Consider the following 18,639-nt stretch of genomic DNA (forward strand, 5'->3'; position numbering starts at 1 on the left):
AAACGTTGCATTGTTATACTGCTGGAGACTTGATTATGCACAATTCCTTTCTTTAATGGTTACTCAGTTCTTTTTCAGGCTGCTTTGCAGTTTTAAATTGGGCACCTCTAAGGAGGGCTATTCGCCTTGGTCTGTTCCCTCCCTGACATTACTGTTGTCTATAACTTTGAGATTGCGTTCTGTTGTATGGCTACTGTAAGGAACTCATGGTGGCAACAGTAAAGATGGACACAAGTGATCACAGTTCAAAGGTATTTATTAAATTGTAAATGCAGGGTGGAAAAACGCCTAACCGAAATATTAGATGTGAGCAAACTTCGACCATCAAAAGAAAAATAAGGCAGTTCTTGTGTAAAAGGCCAATACTTTAAAAAAAAAAAAAAAGAAAACTATTGCCATATCCTTTCAAATAATTACAGAAAGAGTGTGGGATCGGGTTTTCAAGGAAGAAAGAAGTGTTCACAAACAATAAGCCAGGATGTGATTTCAAGCATCTCCCTTCCCCATGTTTTGAGCAGAGGACAAAGTGGATCTCCTGAGCACAGCACAGACTCAAGCTTTCCCAGCATGAGCCGACAGTTCCGTACAAGCGATCGGGTTCTTTGATGGTTGGGTCCCTTTTTAATAAAAAGTCTCTTGCCTTCGAGGGCCTGATGTCTTCAACAACAAACAAGCAAGAGTTACTTTCCAAATGGACTTTGGGCAATGACTTTTAGGGCAATGACTTTTCACCCATGGATCTCCCTCAGTCGGGCTCTGTCCCAAATGACAAAGAGGACAATTCACTTCCCCTGGTCTTGCAATACTTATTGCTTTCACGAATCTTAATGTCTTTTCAAAACAATCCCTCGGTCGGGATCACTCCTCTCAACACACTGTTCATGGGACATCGGGCTTCGCCCCTTGTTAGCATACCTCTGCCGGGCTCACTCTTGCAAACCTTTGCAACACATTGCTCATGTGCTAATCTCACCAAGTGGAATTCATCTCCCTTTCCTTCACAATCATCTGTAGGTCAAGACTTTAGACGGTACAGAAGATTTTACAAGATCCCTGTATGACCAGTTTGACCTATTTTTGCCTCTTCCTAAGGCCTTCTGGTTATGGTAGTTTCTACCATCGAGTAATCCCTAGAGTATCCTGCGTGAGCACCCACATGGTGCCGGACTCCTCTGTTGTTGGTTTCCCCCCATTTATCAATAGTTTATGTAACCCTTACAAAGTTCAAATTAGCTGTTGGCTACTTTTCATTCAACACTATTGCCTTTTTTTTTCCAAACTTCTTTTTATTGGTTTTAAACAAGCAATAATATACATCATGGCATTCTATAACGTGCACGGGATTCAGAGCTTGGTTGTTTGATATCAGAAGAGACAGAAAACAAACAACAAGTCTGTAAAGTCTCTGAGGATGAAGGGGAAGGGCGGGACTGGGTCGAAGGGCAGGGGAAGGACATTGAGGCTGATGTTTACAATTCGACTCTGGATTGGAGGGAGCTGTGTCTCCATGTCCATGGACCATTGATATTCGGTGTTGGCTCTCTCGGGGGGGAGGCGGAAGAGGGTAGGCAGTCGGTTGTCCCGGGCCATCTACTTGTGCCTTTCCCGCCAGATTCAACTGGCCATGAGTTGTGCCCTGCTCTTCCGGCCTCCTCTTTAGTCTTGCTTGTCCAGTCATCGGAGAGTGGGAGGTTGTCTGGCCAGTCCTGGGTATTGTTGTGTGTAGTCCCGGAATGGGGCACAGGTTTGGTAAAATTTGTCTCTGTTCCCAAACCGGAGGGCTGTGATTTTCTCGGCTGCTATTATGTCCCAACACTTCCACCACCACATCTGGATTGCCTGTCCTCCTGGGTTTTTCCAGAGCCTGGCTATTGAAATTTTAGCCGCTGTTAGTAGATGAGCACATAATTCTGCTCTACGGTCAGTCGGTGGGGCGGGATTGGCCTTCACCCCTTGCTCCCATTAGGACAACTCCTGGGTCCCATGGGATTGTGAGGCCAGTGATCGCTTTGACCTGGTCTAGCACAGAGTTCCGAAATTGGGTGGCCTTGGGGTATGGCCATAGTAGGTGGTACAGCGTGCCTTTGTCCGGACATCCTCTCCAGCAAAGCGGGGGGATCGTGGGGTTACATTTATTGAGCGTCTCTGGGGTTCAATACCATATTGCCTGAACTTGAGTCTTGAATTTATGTGAAAGCCTTATTGTTTGTTATGTATGTTTGAATAACCTTTTGTGTATGTTAAAGGTTGAATTATTTTAACCAATACATTTTAAAAATATGTTTTATTTCTTTGGCTAGTAGCTTGCAACTTAACTTGAAATGTTTACCTCTGCTCTTAGTATCATCTTATGAACTCTTCTGCTTGCTTGGACCTGTGGCTGCGCTGAACTATTTTCTTTCAATGCATTTTGAGAGGTTTACCAACACAACACGTTTTTCTGATGCTGTAAGTAAAGTTTGTATAGTTAGTGTAGTTCAATTCACCCAAGAGGACTAGTTGTGGCGCTGTTACAGAAGGACTTACTTGGACACAATGGTACAGTGTAAAGATACAGTGCAACAGTTGTGATGACATTTACAAGATATGCCCCTTACTTGAATGCGTGAGTGCTGTAATAAGTTCTGCCAGTATCCTTAAGGCCTGGCACTACTGAGGCATGGTTTTGCTGGTGGATCTTTTTCCCCTACACTTATCCTTCTTAGTCCTGTACTTGAAGGACTGTACTTACCCTTACCTGTAAGGGTCCATCAATACAAACCCATCCTTCAATCTGAAACCTGTCTGCTGGGTCTTCCTGCACCGCCTCTTCCTTTATTATACCCAGGTATCCAATGTCGCACCTACTTTGCATTGTCCCTATTATGGAGGGGTTGACTTGGCTCCTCAGATTTTAGGAGACCAAGCTGACCCACGGGAGTGGAGCCGTTGTTTTGGGCTATAGAATGCCCTGCGTGTTTTGATTCAGAGTAATTGAAACCGATCTGTAGGTGCTGAAACCCCTGAAAGTCGCCCGAGCCTTATTTGAATAGTATCATCCTGATTGTCCCAGCACCGCTGAACGAAAACAAAGTGCGCCCGTAACGGGTTGGCTGCCCATCATGGACTATGTTTACTCTTTTGCTGCGTCCGATTCCCTCAAGTGCGTCAGCGTAGGTGTCAGACGCCACTCCTGTAGTTAGAGGGTTGTAACGTTGTAAATGCTGCATATTTTACTTCGTGTTTCTACCGGTTTGTCATTGGGTTAATTTACACTTATTTTGATAGTCTTGTTTACGTGTGTGGTGGGGACAGCGGCAGTTGCCTATCGATTCGGTGTCATTTCCGGGTAGTCCTCTTAATGCTGTGTTTTGTAATGGCCCTGAGAGGGTAACCACCTGAGAATGAACTCCTGAAATAGAGCCCCAGTCTGGAAAGAGATGGCTAATGATGTTTACATATTTGTAATAGCTGGGACTGGTACAGCTAATGCTGTGTGCAGTGTCCAGTGGGGATACAAGGCTTTGCTTTGAAGGGGTGTGTGTGTGTGTGTGTGTGTGGTGTTGGCCACTGTGCTCTATGGTTGTGCTGTTGGCTCATATGCTCTTTGTGATGGTGATGTGGCTGCGTGCGCCTAGTGATGCATTGTTCTGTCTCTTGCACTCGATAATCGTGAGCAGTACACTCACAGAGACTCTCTGATTCAAATAGATTAATGAGTTCAAGTAATTTATGTTGATGAGCTGGATCTCCCATGGGAACAGTGCACCTGTGCTTGGCTGAGCTAGATTCCAAACTACAGCTCCCAGAAGCCCCCAGGGCACCAGCACACTTGCCACGCCTACCTGTCCCCGAGGTAGTAGCAGGTAGATCGAGCAGATGGAGGCTGCCGGTGAGATTGGATGTATCCAAAAGGGCTCCCCTCAAAGGGGCAGCAGTGGCGTGATCAGCCAGTGGGTGAGGCTGAACGTGGGGGGCACAGTCTTCCTCAGCACTCGTCAGACCCTTGGTCGCGAGCCACAGTCCTTCCTTTGGAGGCTTTGCCAGGAGACTGGTTTACAGTCTGAGACGGTAAGTCGGGTGTGGTCGAGAGTGACCGTGATGGATATGCTCTCTCCTAAGACCTTACTACTTTTAACTTGACATCTTGCAGCCCCTTGGATGAACCAGGGATTAACTCTGCTCTCTCTGTCTCCCGATCGAACACGTTCATACACCCCCCCCCTTACCCACTCCCCCCTCACCCCTTAGAATCTAGGTGAGGAAATATGTGGATGGCGCTCGAGCTCTCACTGTGTCCCACAACGACCCAAACTCCATTTCAAAATCTCTACCTGATGCCCAGACCATTCTAGTTTCATTCAACGGGAGCAAGTCTTGCTGCTTAGAGCAGACCCACTCTGGCCAGCGCATATACTTTATTAATTTAATCTGTTCCAGTCTCGATCGACAGTAGGCATAAATCCCCTGGGAAACAGTGCAATTCGTTTTCTTCGTCATTTGTCCAACCATGTCGCATCTCTTTGTAACTGAACCTGCACGTCTCTGCATTCGCGGGGCTTCGTGTATTGGCACTGCTGTGCAAATCTACAATCGCTAAATTAGTCAATGGTTGTGTGGCCTGGTAGCTCCATGTAAATTGGCACCCGGAAACTGAAAACATACACGTAAGATTTAATACACCTTCCAGCTGATTTATGACCGTTCGGATGAAAAGTTTAAGACCGAAATAGTGCCATAGACCAATATGCTGTGATGAAGTCTTGTTGACACTGAGAAAATGGTCCACAATTGAACATGTGTCCCTTGGCAAGAGTTTCCAAGAATGCCCATTGAGTTTCTACCCTACCTGCTAACTCATGCCTAATTGTATGGCTTTCTTCCTGCTCTCCCACCACGTTTTCACCTGCATCCAATCTCCCTCCCTTGCTCCGTCACTCTTCAAAGCACTGCAGATAAAAGGTTTACATGCAAAACCTAAGTCTCTTCTATACTCCTTCCCTTTTGCTTAATTTCCTTTTCTAATGTTCTCGTTCTACTCCACTGCTCGGTTTACTTTTTTTTTTTTTTTCCCCCCTCCTTTCTGTTCTCTTCCCCATCTCGTTTTCCGCCCCTCCCCACTTAATCTTTTTCACCTCACCTCCCTTATATCCATCAATTTATGCATGACGTTTTATGAAAATGGGACCTCCGTGGGTTCCTGCCTTCTCTCCCATTTCGTCAGAATATAATGAAGCACACAGGCATCATGGGTTGTTTAAATGCAATTTATTTGCCATCAAATGCATATGTTGAGTTGTGGGGTGGAGTTTGTGCATGAGCAACGAAACTTGTAGCAATTTGTGGTTTTTTTTTTTTTTTCTTTTCTCCTTGGGGCTGTACCATACGTTGACCTCTATGGGGGACTGATGGACTGTTGAGGTTGGGGACAAAGGAAGAGCTCTCGGCACCCTCTCCCAAACAATGGAAGGGCTCGGCGTCTAACCGGTGGAAGAGAAAGGGCTGGCCGAGGACAGTGACTGAAAGACAACGGCTTAATGCTGCTGCCTTCGACTGCCCCCTATGTCGATTCCTCTATTAGAAGTGGGAATATTGGATCTAGATTCCCTTTTCCTTGCAACACGAGCACAGCTGGGCAGTCCTGCCTACATTTGAAAATCGAAAACCCTGAGATTGGTGTCATGTGATTCCACGCCCATATATGTTACCATTTGCATTGTCTGCAGGCACTCGTGTGGTTCTGTAAGAAAGTGGACTGGGTAGGTAAGTGAACGGAGGGGGCCTATGATAGAGTTTGTACTTTTCTGTTGGTGCTTGTTGAAACAGGTGGAACTGACATCTTGTGCGGGGTCTGCTTTCTCGGTGTGTATGGATCTTATTATGTCTGGAAGGGTAACGTCCAGTGATTGGGTTTTTGTTGGCAGTAGTTAGTTTCGTGGTTGATGTGTGAGTTTTGTTTTTGTGAGATTAGACTGATCTGTTAGATCGTGTGGAGTATGCTGGAGAGGAATTAAGCAAGGGTTAGTAGTTGGTATTTGTTTTGAGATGCCACCCACCTGCCCTGCCCACTCCCAAAACTCGCTGGGGGGGGTCTGTACCATGTTCTTGTGGGTTAGGGTAATGAGCACTAGACTAATTAGCACTATCAGCACTGCTCTACAAACGTTCCCAAAATGGCTGCTTGAATTTTGTATATACAACTAACCATAACACACATCCATCTTTGCATAACAGAAAAACACATTGCAAACTTTTAAAAAAAAAAAAGTTTATTATACAGTAATCTGGGAGTGAATTAATTAAAGTAAAATTGTATTGGGGAAATGCGAAAGAGAGCCTTTGCATTAATGTATGGTGGGACCAATACATGAATCATGTGAAATTCCTGCAGCAGACCTAAAATAATCATCTAATCCCATCAAACTGAATGGGAAGTTCCCACAAGGGATCCCCTTGCACAAGCATTTACCAACCCTTTTAATCGTTGACCGTGATTAAAACTAGTAGAAGGTTTTTGAAGTTTAAGAAAGATTGATCTTGGTGCCCTTAATTGGGTAGTGTGTCATGCAGGTGGATGGTAAACAGATTAACTCTGACCACCAATAATCAGACCAACTCATGAAGATAGCAAAGTCTTTTTACTGTTTTATTATCAACTAGCTGTCCCCGGCCACACGTTGCTGTGGCCCAGTCTGGTTAAATGGAAAAGAAAGAAAAGAGAAAGCACACGTTTGTAATATGTTTAATTTCACAATGCTTGTGGGTAGTTTTTAATGGCTATGGCGGTTCTCCAAGTTGAGGCAGTTTAATTTTCCCGGCGGCACAACACATTCCTTTTGTTTCTCCATTAACTTTCAGAGCCTTCCAATAAGGACACACCTCAGTCATGGTGCTGATGAGAACATGCTGGCTCAAACTATAATCATCAGCTGGGGTGTACCGGAATGCAAGGCTATTGCAATCGTGTGATTGCTGAGCACGGAGTTGTGTTTGATGCTGATCTGCTGTTTCTTGTTGACGTCTTTCAGCCACTCTCAGCCTGTCGCGTTTGAAGCAGATCAGAAGCTGCAGAGCGCGATCGCTGTGCTCGTAACTGTGCAACCTAAAGTCTGGCTGCACGTCGCTGTGCTGCTTCCTTGGCACGTATTTGAGCAAGCGTGTGTTGCTTTTACGTCCAACAGATGGCGCTGGTTTGCAGTAAAATGTTAAGTATAGCGTGTGTTGCTTTTACGTTTTTCAGAAAAAGCATGTTTTTAACTGTCACAGGTGTGACATCTGTGTATAGTAGGCATGTAGAAACACGCACCTATTCGAATGCAACGTTGTCAAAATTTCAAAGCAATCGGTGAAGAACTTTCAGAGATTTAAGATTTTAAACAAACATTTACATTTTTATTTATATCGATATCTAAACTGGGGAGTATCGACGCATGTCGTACAGTGTTCGCTCAAAGCAATTAGCAAACATGTGTCATGTGATGTCATACTACGTGGCAAATAAGAACAACATATGGGTCATTGTGGTTTGCTCAAGGGTAACCCTATACTTTCGATAAAGGGTTGGGTTGTGATTGGATCTCTACAGTCAGGTGGACAACTCATTCCCACCCCTAGTGCACGTCATCTTCAACAATTATTAGAAACACGGTACCGTGTTGGCTCTCAAACTATAAGGACCTTCGTTATATGGCCCTCTACAATTGGTTTGCACGCTCGTGCCCTTCTGGAACATTAGGTTCACTTGTGAGCTCAGACCCAGGTGCCAGGGGGTAGACTGGACTGTACCGCCCCCCCATATTAGTCCCGACATCTCATCACCCATCTCTTCTGCCATGCAGATTGTCTTTGACCTTGGCCTTGCAATGTATTCTTCTCTCTGGGAATATAGGGGTATGAGCACACGCTTATCATAGTTCTAGGACTGCATGACCAACTCTATTTCCACCCTGAGCTCACGTGACAGGAGACCATTTTAGTGCATTTAATTGTCTTGAATTAATAAAACTTAGCACTCGTGGTGTTCTTTCGCTGCACCTTAACAAGGGATAGTTCAGCTTCTCGCGTTCTCTGCCTTCAAGAATAGATAACCAGAACTTGGCTGTCTTCAATCTTGACATCAGGCCAGACCGCTCTTCTTCATTCTCCCAGCTAATTCTCTGCTGCGACACAGCTTTCAGCCCTTATCTTCATGGGTTTGAACTCATTAAAATTGTGACAATGATGTCCAGCTTCTATATAATGGTGGCTTCGCCTGCAGTCTATTTATGATCACTTGACCTACTTGCGTTGCTGCATGTGTACAGTTATCAAACGATTTGCATATTCTAAAGTGCTCTTCACTCGTGCAGTCTTCTTTTCGCACATGAAAGGTTACTCGATTCTTTACTTCATCAGTTTCTATAAGGTCCATGCATTCTCTTCTTCAGCCAGTCTTCTCAACGCGTCACACTCGTTCTTTGTGACATACCAACTTCTTTCTCCTTTTTTCATATTCCTTTGGGGATCTCCTCCAAGAGATTGTCCTCTCTTCTGGAATACATCTGATAGGGTTATCTTAGTGGATACCTTTTCTCGAAGATCCGATGCAGAATAGTCTCAACTGCTGGTGTCAAACATGGCACAATTTCAGGCTGTCGGCATACAGGTAGTAGGGGGGTGGAACTTGCTGCAGGGGCATTCGGATGCTCCTCTAAAGTCCCCCCCCCCTCTGGTTGGTTGATTCATCGACCACACCTTCATAATCTCTGCATTTTGATTTCTTCTTTTGAAGAAGTGCTTCTTTGGAGTCCACATCTTCATTACTCCTTTCAGGGATCCTGCTTATTTTACATGTTCATCAACACTCCAGGTCATATAACTGCACTGTCCGTTCGGATTACAATAGACCCATCATCCCACGTACTTGTGATTCTTCGGATACAGCACCTTTGTTTCCTCAGGTGCTACGATGCTGGCCTCTATGCATTTTCTGATATCTTCATCTGTCAACTCCTTGGGTCTCAACCCTGATTCGACATCGATCATGATCTTCATTCCTACTGCCTTCTTTGCTGTCTTCTTGCACTGTCATTATCCTGATTCCACAGAATCCAAACATCACCATTATTGCTCCAAGAAACTTGAAGATGTTCACCACCCACTGTGGAACCCATGAGAATATGGACGCAACCCATCCATCTGTGATCTCTTCTGTCTCGTCTTCCATCCTGTCGTGCAGGTTTGTCAACAGCGTTCTAGCCTCTGTCAAGGTCCCATTCTCGTCATCGTGATAAGGTATGAACGTGCAACATTATGGCGCAAACTCCTCCATCCATTGCTGTGATCATGTCAAGGACATAACTGTTATGCAGGGTCATTAGTCGAATGGCCCTCAATTCTTCCCTGATAGCATTGAATACCTTTATGGTGGCGTTGATGGTCTGCAGAAGTTCTCATCTGGTAATCTGTAGCCATTTGGTGTTGGCCATTGTCTGGATCCCAGGCATAAAGATAACCATTAATATTGAGGCAGTCTTGCTGAACAACCTGTGCTCATATGGGATAGGATCAAAGGCTTCTATTGATTTTGCTGAGAAGTGATTCTCCCTGCTTGTTCGATTGAGAAATATGAGCAATCCTTTTCTTAAATGGGCATCTGCTTTCAGAAATTTACCAATGTTCAGGTCACTCTGAGGAATCACGAATGCTGGAACATGGATGAGCACTAAGGAACACGTCCCTCCCCAGTCCTTGGGCAGCTTCATGTAGGCTCTGGACCCACAAGCCCAATAATGATCCACCAGGACAGCTGTCCCTTCCTTCAGGCCTGGTACATCAAAAATTCTGCCACACTGGCAAATCTCTCAAATTCTCCTTGTAGCATATTTCTTAAACATAAGGATGCATCCTTCAGGGGTAGTGTCTGCACTGGTCCTCCTTTATCGTCGACCCATGTCAACAGTCTTGCAATCTTTGGCCATTGATCTTTGTATTCTTTTTCTGCATTTACCACAGTTGCTTTCCACTGCCCAGTTAATGCTGTTTCTGTGCACACAACCAGTCCATCAGCCCATCCTTTCTAAGTAAGCACTGTTCCTTTTGATTTGTAGTTGACCCCTCTCCCAACATTCTCATATTTCCTTCTCATTCCTATCTTTACATTGCGGAATCTTGTTTTCTTCAATCGCGATTCTAGCTCCTTCATTCCAGGCTGTTTATATTTTATTTGATGCTTTGTTTCTGGTTTCTCTCTTGTCTTTAAATCTTGCACATAATTGTCTCCTCTTTTATGTTGCTTTATTCATCAACACCAAGGATGCTGTTCTGCCTTGGAACTGTCCTCTTGTCAGGCAAAGTGCGAGATGAGTCAGGCAATGGGCATTTTCACTAATACTTCTGTGTCTATGAATATTTTAGAGGTTTCCAAAGCATAGGGTATCAGGGAACACAAGTAACAACCCTCTGTAAAGCTCAACTTGTATCCACAGAGACGCCACCCAACTGGACTGGATCGCTTCCCATTTGGGTTCACCTCCACGGGAGACTCGTTCTGCCATGGGTCTATTCTGGAAGACAGAAGTTCTGTTTTAGCCACAAGCTCCTTCTCTCGGGCACCACCTCCCAAGTGCCCCCCTACGACCGCCTTAGAGTCTTCCTCACCTTGTATCTCGATAAGATGCGCTCTCCGTCCTGCTGTTCTGTGCAGGGGCGCGTCGTGGCTGGGTACCTACTGCCAAGTTACTTCACTGGTGTGGGCCCGGGAATCCAGTCCTGCTGCGACTCTGCTCTTGAGGTAAGTCTATCATTCTTAAAGAGTGTGTGTCTGTAATAGTAGTTGCCCTGTAATCTCCTCCTTTTCTCATAGGTGCAGAAGGGATGATGAATACGTCGAGCTGATGGAGAGGGCGATGCTCGAGAAGGTGAGTAAAAGTGCGAAGTGTGGCGCTATGAGCATCTTTAGAATTTGACTAACCTGTGCTGTTCTTCCCTTGCAGGTCGCCGAGAAGTTCCTAGAAGAAGTGCGATCAGATGGAAGTGGAACGCAGAATGGAAGATATCTGGACCGCTGTCGAATACCAGGAGAGTTTCGGTAGGTAAGCGCAAGTCTGAAAGGCGTTTGAATCGGAAGACGAACGCTTACTAAATTGTCCTCTTATCTCTCTCTCTCCCTAGGATGTTGCTTGCTGGTGAGGACAGGTTCCAGAGAAGACTCCGGAGCGATCGAGGAGCTGGATTGCTGAACAGGTAAGGAGGAATAATGGTGTTCTCCTTCTCTCCCCATATGCAGGCCTGGAATGCTGCGAGCAGGTCTCGGTGAACGTCACACTGCGAGTGCAGAACAACGCGAAGCACATTCTTCAGCTCGGGCGTGGCTTAAATAGCCTACAGGTATCCCAGGTGCCTCCAGGGCGGACCACCCCCTAGATGCTAGACTGCATGGTTCAGTTCCGAACTGAACCTTGTGGGGGCAGTCATGTTGGTCCTTTCCATAATGGGAACTCCATCTGCCATATGAGCCTGGCGCCTTGACAGCCGAGGGGGGGCATGATTGGGCCCTTGGGGCCTTGCAGGAACACTGTGGCGAGACCCCGAGTCCCCAGGCCAGGGGCTATTGTCGTGACACCCTCCTTGCATATGTCTCGCTCACCTTTTTCATGTGCTGATACCACATGTTATTACCCAGGTGTGCTGTACTATCTAGATACGCGTTTATCCCTTCATTATCTTCCTCTGCATTTCTCTTGCGTCTCCCCAACAGAATGTTTGCGGCAAATGGGAACAGCTCTACTCCTAGGTGACATCACAAAGGGTCTTATCTCATTGGTAATGGGTAAATTGACAGCAGTTCCTATAGTCTAGGGAACTACAAACGTTTCTACCTTATTTGGATCAACAAATTAGAGAGTGTGAACCAGGAGAAACAAAAATAGAAATTGTACATACAATATGCATAAGATTATGGATATCCACCTTTTTCGCTGTCCTGGTACTGGTTGTGTTTGTTCTTTCCCTAAAATTGTGTTTGCCTCATTACTCATTTCTACTGTGATCATTTAAGGAAAAAGAAACACCTTTTTTGCTCCTGCAATTGCAATGTCTCCTGGTGTTGCATTATCTGTTCAGTGATTACAATTAACAACCTCCTAATCACAGGGTGATTTTTTTTTTAATTTTTTAAAATTTTTTATTTTATTTTTTTAGGATCCTTTAAAAAGTGAAAACATAGTTTTTTCTGACAAGAGCAGCCTTAGCTTGAAGGATACATACACAAGCAGCATATATAAGCCTGTTTACATCACCATTGGTCAGAACTATGGGGCTAACCAAATAGATACTCAAAGGAATCTGGGTATTGATCACGTTTCCAATTCTTAATTGGGTGCTGTCGTTTATTCCTAATCGTGATACATCAATATTTCTCTAAGGTAATTTTCAAAGATTCCTGTGACTTTCAACAAAGGTTTGCACTCCTGCTACAATATCTATAAAGAGTGTCTGACTGAGTCACAGTCCAAATGCAAAATCTGCATTTAACAGCTATTTGGTTTGTCCTCCTTCTTCGTCATCGATCTGAGTCTGCACATGCTGAAATTCTTCTTGTCTTGCTTCTGGATCAGCCACAGTAGGATGAGAAAGAGGAGTAGGTGGGGTGGCCTCATAGTTGTATTACACGTCATTCAAGTAAAGCCAAGCCCGCCTGCCTTTTGACTTTTACTGCTGAGGGGGCTATATTTTCAACAACAAAGGGACCATTGAAACGTGACTTGTGCCACTTTCGAGTAAAGTTTTTAATCGGAACGGTGTCACCAACAAACAGTTTAGGTGTCGATGAAAGTTCAGGAGATTCGGTTGCTGGATTGTCTTCATCTGTGTTCTGAGACCGACTCCCCCCCGACGCTGAAGTTGATCTGAAATGAGAGAGATGCTAAATGTAATTGTGCAGTCCATCACCTAACAGTTTTGCTGTACTCTGGGCATCACTTCTACTCCTCGACTAGCTCCTGCGGGGTGAGGTGGTGGTCCGAACCAGGCTGATTCTTTAGGGCATATAAAGCTAAGGGCAGGCAATATAGCCATCCCTGCTTCAGAGTTAGCTTTATTTTGGCAATCCTTTCTTTAGGGAGGCTGTAGAGTCTTTGCTTGTGGGTGATGAGCAGAAGAAAACTTGTGTTTAATAGTCCTAGCTGTTCAAACAATTAACAAAATGTGGCCATTATCGGATCTCAGCACTTCGCACACACCCCATCTTGGGAATACTTCACGTACTAAAGATTTCACTGTGCAAGTAGCATCAGGGTGTGTACACAGACCTGCCTCGATCCACCTAGAGAAGGGTCACACCACCAGTATCAGATACCTGTATCCATTACATACTTGCAGCATGTCAACATAATCTATATGTGAATGCTGAAAAGGACCATTCGGTCGAGGTATTACTCCTCAAATTGTTCTCCGTGTATGCCCATCTGTAAACCTTTGACACACGATGCAATTCACTGCAAAGAATGCAACATGCTCTAACAAATTTGGAATAAACCAGTCTTCCGCAATCTTTGCAGCAAGACTTTCCCTAGTTGCATGCGCGTGGTAATGCAGCTGCTCATGCACCATCTTTAGCAATGCTACTGACATCACTGGCTTTCCAGTGCTATCCTGTCGCCATAATGCTTCTGTGGGGGATAAAGAACACCCCCTTTGTTTCCATAACTCCTGCTCTTCCTGTGATGTACTCCCTTGAATCTTCATTAGAGTGTTTGGCAAATGTTTAAACCCTTCTTGCATTGCCATAATCGCAGCTACTTTCCCTTTATTTGAGTATCGAAACATGAGATATCTGGGGAATACGCAACTCTTTTGGCTTCTACATTTACGGCTTCGTTCCCAAAAGAAATAAAATCTGTTTGCTTAGTGTGAGCGGCGCATTTGACAACTGCTATGGCTACTGTGAGTTGTAGTGCCTTGATAAGCCTGTCTTATAAAGGTGCGTGCTGCATTGGAGTACCGTCTGCTCGCAGGTAGCCCTCCTTTTTCAACATGCTAGCCCTGCACATACGGTTGATGTCACATAGGCGGAGTCACTGTACACCGTCCCTTCACTTATTTGCTTCACTGACTTTATTGCCTGTTTACGAACATCGACATCTAGAAGCTGGGATCGCCTAAGCGCCGCCCGCATTGTCCGCTTTTGTTTAAGGATCTCGAAATCAAAGCAGTGTAACCGGACCAAGTTCTGGTGTTTTAGGCCGACCTTTTTTGATTTGAATTGCATCAATAACTGGTCATATTCGAGGTCTGTACTGAATTGGCAATACTGGTTGGTCAAGCTGTTAACTTCACACTCGTCTAATCTTAAGCGTACTCTATTAGATTCCACCAGGATTTTGTGAGTCCATGTTGAAATTTGAGCACTTGAAAACGTTGCAAACTTCATTAGCAACATATCGTGGTCGCTGTTAGGTGTTCTACAGACTTTCAGAGAATTTATCCTTGGATGCAAAGCTTCAGACACAAACATGAAGTCTATAGTAGAAGATAAATTATCGCGGTGCCACTTGGGTATCGCTGGTATGTCATCCTGAGTGCTTCCGTTCAGCATTTGTAAATTTCGTAAACTCATTTCGTTGATCCAAGCCTGTGCCAATGTGTTTTGATCTGCCTTTGAAGGCTTGACCAGGTCGATGTTTAGGTCACCACAAATGATTGTTTACCCATCCTGAGGCTTCCAGCTGACGATCAAGTAGTTCAGATAACTGGTCGATGTAATCGAGCTTTCCCGCTCTTAGATGGTTCCAATCTAGGTTCAATAAGATAATCTGGTCAGGACTATGCTCGTGTAGACCCAACCTTTCAATGAAGGTCTCTTGAATGTAGGGAGAATTGTTCACCGAGTTTGTAATCCGCCAGCCTGAGGATCTTCTGACCATAGTTGTCATACCTGCCATCGGGCGCCCTTTTTGTGATTTTATTGCTGGATTTAAGGCGACCTCAAACTCTGATGCTACCGGCATGTCACTTTGCCATGTTTCTTGGAGACATGCAATATGGAGACCATCCAGCTGGTTAGAATTAAACAGCTGTGTAAATCCTCGTGTGTTCCAAGAGGCTAATATTACAAACCTGTAGGATCATGACTTCCTGGCGTTATTGCTTGGGTTTCGTATTTAATGCCCCTGCCAACCATTGCCACTCATTATTTGTCAACGGAGAAGTTTTGAGGTTTTTGTCCCCGTCTCCTTGCTACTTTCAGAGGTTCCATTCCTTTTTATTGTGATTCTTATTTGCGGGTTCTGGCCAACAACTATAGGCGATTGTGGAGACGTTTTGGGAGACTGAGGTTTTTCACAGTTGATGGCCAATTCTTGAAGCTTCCGTGCATGCCCTTGTGAGGCTGTCCCCATTGGGACCTGAAATGGTTCCAGTGACGGACATGGCTTCGTAGTTGCTGACCTTTGGACTGCCATGTTTCCATTAGTGAGAGGGCAGGATGACTCGGGCTCTTTATGCTTGCAGACATCGAAGTCCAATGAGAACAAAGCAACGTTGGCCTCCAATATGGTTGCTGCATTTAACGATGAAGTTGGGTGGAGCACCACCTTATCGTTCTTCCTTTCATCTGGAAACTCCACAATTTTTAGATCATTTGAGGTTATTGCCCGTAGGCTTGGTACAAAGTGAAATAGCTTGATTAGATTTCCTCGATTTAAGATCAAATTATTGTTGGCCTCAAGACTCTAAATTTTTAACTTGTGGACAACGCTCTTATTAAAGTCCAGCTTAGGAATTCTTGCTTTAGGCTTTTGAAGGCTTATTTCTACTGCAGCTCCGTGCTCCTTCGAGCATTTGTTGCCAGATGTCCCAGTGTTGGCAAATGTATCAGACTGCTCACAAGGGCCATTTACATTAACTGATTTGGCAGCTTGCCAGGAAGACAATGGCCTTGCCGGTCTAGTTGCTTGAAAGTTGACTAGAGACTTCATTCTCTTTTCATGCATTGTCATGAACACCGGACTCAGTAAAGGGGGAGACTGAGCTTTATCAGTGTCCATTTGTTCAATAATGTGACAAGTTCTTTCATGTGACACACATACTGTGGCAGAGGTTCTGCCAGACCCCTTTGTCAAGAGCTATTTTGTCTTCAGGCTGTGTGTTTTTGGGCTCGCTTGCGTTAGGCACCAGAATTGGTTGGATCTCCTTGAGTTTGATGCTTTTGCATGCATTAATTGATTCATCTAGGTCCACGTATTCTGGATCATCATATGTTGACACGTCTAGGAGCTCAGGCGGTATGTCATCTGCTGAGCTTGCAGACTTAGTGGGGTGATGCCTCAAAGATGTTGAATTCAAGGAGTTACCTTGCGTTTGATTATTATTCTTAAGCGGTGCAACATCTGTGGTTGGTTTGTTAGTGTCCGTAGCCACTATTTGCACCACTTTTAAGTTCTGCAGGAGCTTCCGTGCACCGTTTAGTGTGTTATTCTTTTGGTTTTTTTGATTTCCTAATGTTTTTCTTAGCTGGTTGTGGTTGGGATTGAGTTTTCTCCGGATTACATGAGTTTTGTGTCCCGCCAATGAAAATTGAGTAAACATTAGGCTGCGCCACTGTAGGCAATACTGGATCTTCACTTGATGCTTCTTTGGGTGGAGGGCTAGTTCCTGAGGTGGACGCTGTTTGATTGTCATGATGAGCTTGATTAGCGCTACCTCTGGCTTGTTCTAATGCGGTATGAAATGAAATGTCCACAATAATTGAACTGACGGATGTTACCGATGTTCGGGGTCCAGTCTTGGTTAGTGGCTGCGTATCCTTGCTTACAGAAGCCAATGGAGCCACATCATCCTTACTCGCATCAGAGGGAGCCACGCTGTCAATTGTCAAATGACCCTTCGTGTTTAGCGACTAAGTTTAGGATTACCTGCGCTCTGTGCACTCTGGCTTGGATTTGCTGATTATGATTTGGCGAGTTGTGGCCTTGCTCACCTTGAGCTCTTTTGATGGCATTTGTTGAGATGCTTTCAATGTTAGTATTGTCTGGTTGTCTTAACCAGGGCGTTCGCGTGGCATCATGTTTAAATAGTGCGAGTGCCTCTCTGGCAACTTCAGCAAACAACCTTTTGTCGGTTGAATCGCTTTTTCTGTCATCACTTAGGAGTTTCTGGGCTATATCCAACTTTTTGATTCCCTCATGTTGCTCTGCATAAGAACACTCAGATGTTTTTTTCTAGCTGAATCAATTTGGAGTTCATCAGAGGCACAACAGTCGTCAAATCTTTAGTTGCTTCATGTATGTTCTCACAGTGTTTCATGAATGGGGCTAAAGAAATCGCTGAAGATGAAATTAGAAGGGCTTGGAGTTTCCGTTGAAGGCATCATAAGAGGCGCTTCAGCTCTAAACGCTTGAGCTTGTTGGTTGAGTGGCTTGCTTGGTGGACGGTCCTTATCACATCGAATTTTGGGAAATGGAGGTTTCATCATGGATGAGTCCGAAGTGTCCTCATAAAGTGAAGCCTCATTACAAGACATCTCATCTCCATTTTAAGGATCTTTCCTACTCACAAAAGTGAGTCTTTTTTGGGAGTTCAGATGGCTGCCAGATAAGTCGTGCCAAGACTCCTCATTGAGTCATATGTTTTTGCTCATTTATATTATACTTTTGGCCAAATATCCTCGTTCGCTCCCATTAATTGAGTATTATGTCCTTTCAATGATGGTTTATTCTGTAATTAGGATAACGGAAAGACATCCAAAGGAAACAATTCAAGAAATGTGGTATCAAGGATTTTATTAAACCTGATACTAATTTAATATATCAAACAAATCATGATTAAATCTGCACTTGTAAAAACAATTTACATAGCAGGAAGCAACTTTTATTAAAAAGAACACATCTATATAATAAAAAAATCATCTTATTCAATCATCCAAGCATACAACCTCATCCATCCATTAGACAAACCACTCATACTAAACACCAATCAATATACAATATAAAATCTATAAGAAAATTCATCACAGTTGATTCATCTGAAAAATTTATAGAAAGAATATGAAATCAGTTTGACGGGCCACAACAGGTAACATCAGTGGCATAGGCAATTAAGATGGGTCCCAGAATTTTTTGACCACGACCTCATCTTAGTCCAAACTCTCACAGTTGATTCATCTTCATTCATACAGTGGAAGGCTGTACGTCCCTGCCTTTAATTATACACTGGGTCCACTTGTATACACTAGATAACAACGTCCCAGTCGAAGTTCCTGCAGATAACGGAATGTGTGGACACCAAAGTTCCTCTCGGGAATGTCCGAACGCACGTTCAACCCGCGGCCATAAATGTTGAAGATGACTCCCCGGATCCAGGGAGGGCTGCGCCTGATATTATATGGGCCTTTAAGCGAAGGAACTCTCCGGTTCTCACGGCAGCTAGTCACCCGTATACCAGCTGGGTCCAATTGGAAGTAGTAGTATTCTGTAATTAAACAGGAGGCGTGTGCCCTGTATGTAGTTTATCAGAGCAGGCTTTATTCATGAGAACTATGTTATGTAGTACGTTATTTACAACCTCAAGGGAGTCTCTCCTTGTGACATTTCTAGTGTTTAAAGGCCGTTCCATTGCATTAATATAAGTATAGGCTCGCAACATCTCACTTCTGGCCTGAAGCTGGGTACACAAAACACGTTG

At 44.4% G+C, this 18,639-nt stretch overlaps 1 protein-coding gene across 1 annotated transcript in view; it reads left to right on the plus strand.

Annotated features, from left to right (window-relative positions):
- Nucleotides 1-3,858: 3,858 nt before the first annotated feature.
- KCTD17 (potassium channel tetramerization domain containing 17) overlaps nucleotides 3,859-18,639 on the plus strand; it is a 239,966-nt gene continuing 225,185 nt past the window's right edge. Inside the window, exon 1 of the mRNA XM_069604456.1 lies at nucleotides 3,859-4,050. Coding sequence (XP_069460557.1) covers nucleotides 3,859-4,050 — 192 coding nt within the window. The remainder of the gene's footprint in view (nucleotides 4,051-18,639) is intronic.

The sequence above is a fragment of the Ambystoma mexicanum genome, chromosome 3q, assembly GCF_040938575.1.
Source record: "Ambystoma mexicanum isolate Mex_15411 chromosome 3q, UKY_AmexF1_1, whole genome shotgun sequence".
Taxonomy (NCBI): domain Eukaryota; kingdom Metazoa; phylum Chordata; class Amphibia; order Caudata; family Ambystomatidae; genus Ambystoma; species Ambystoma mexicanum.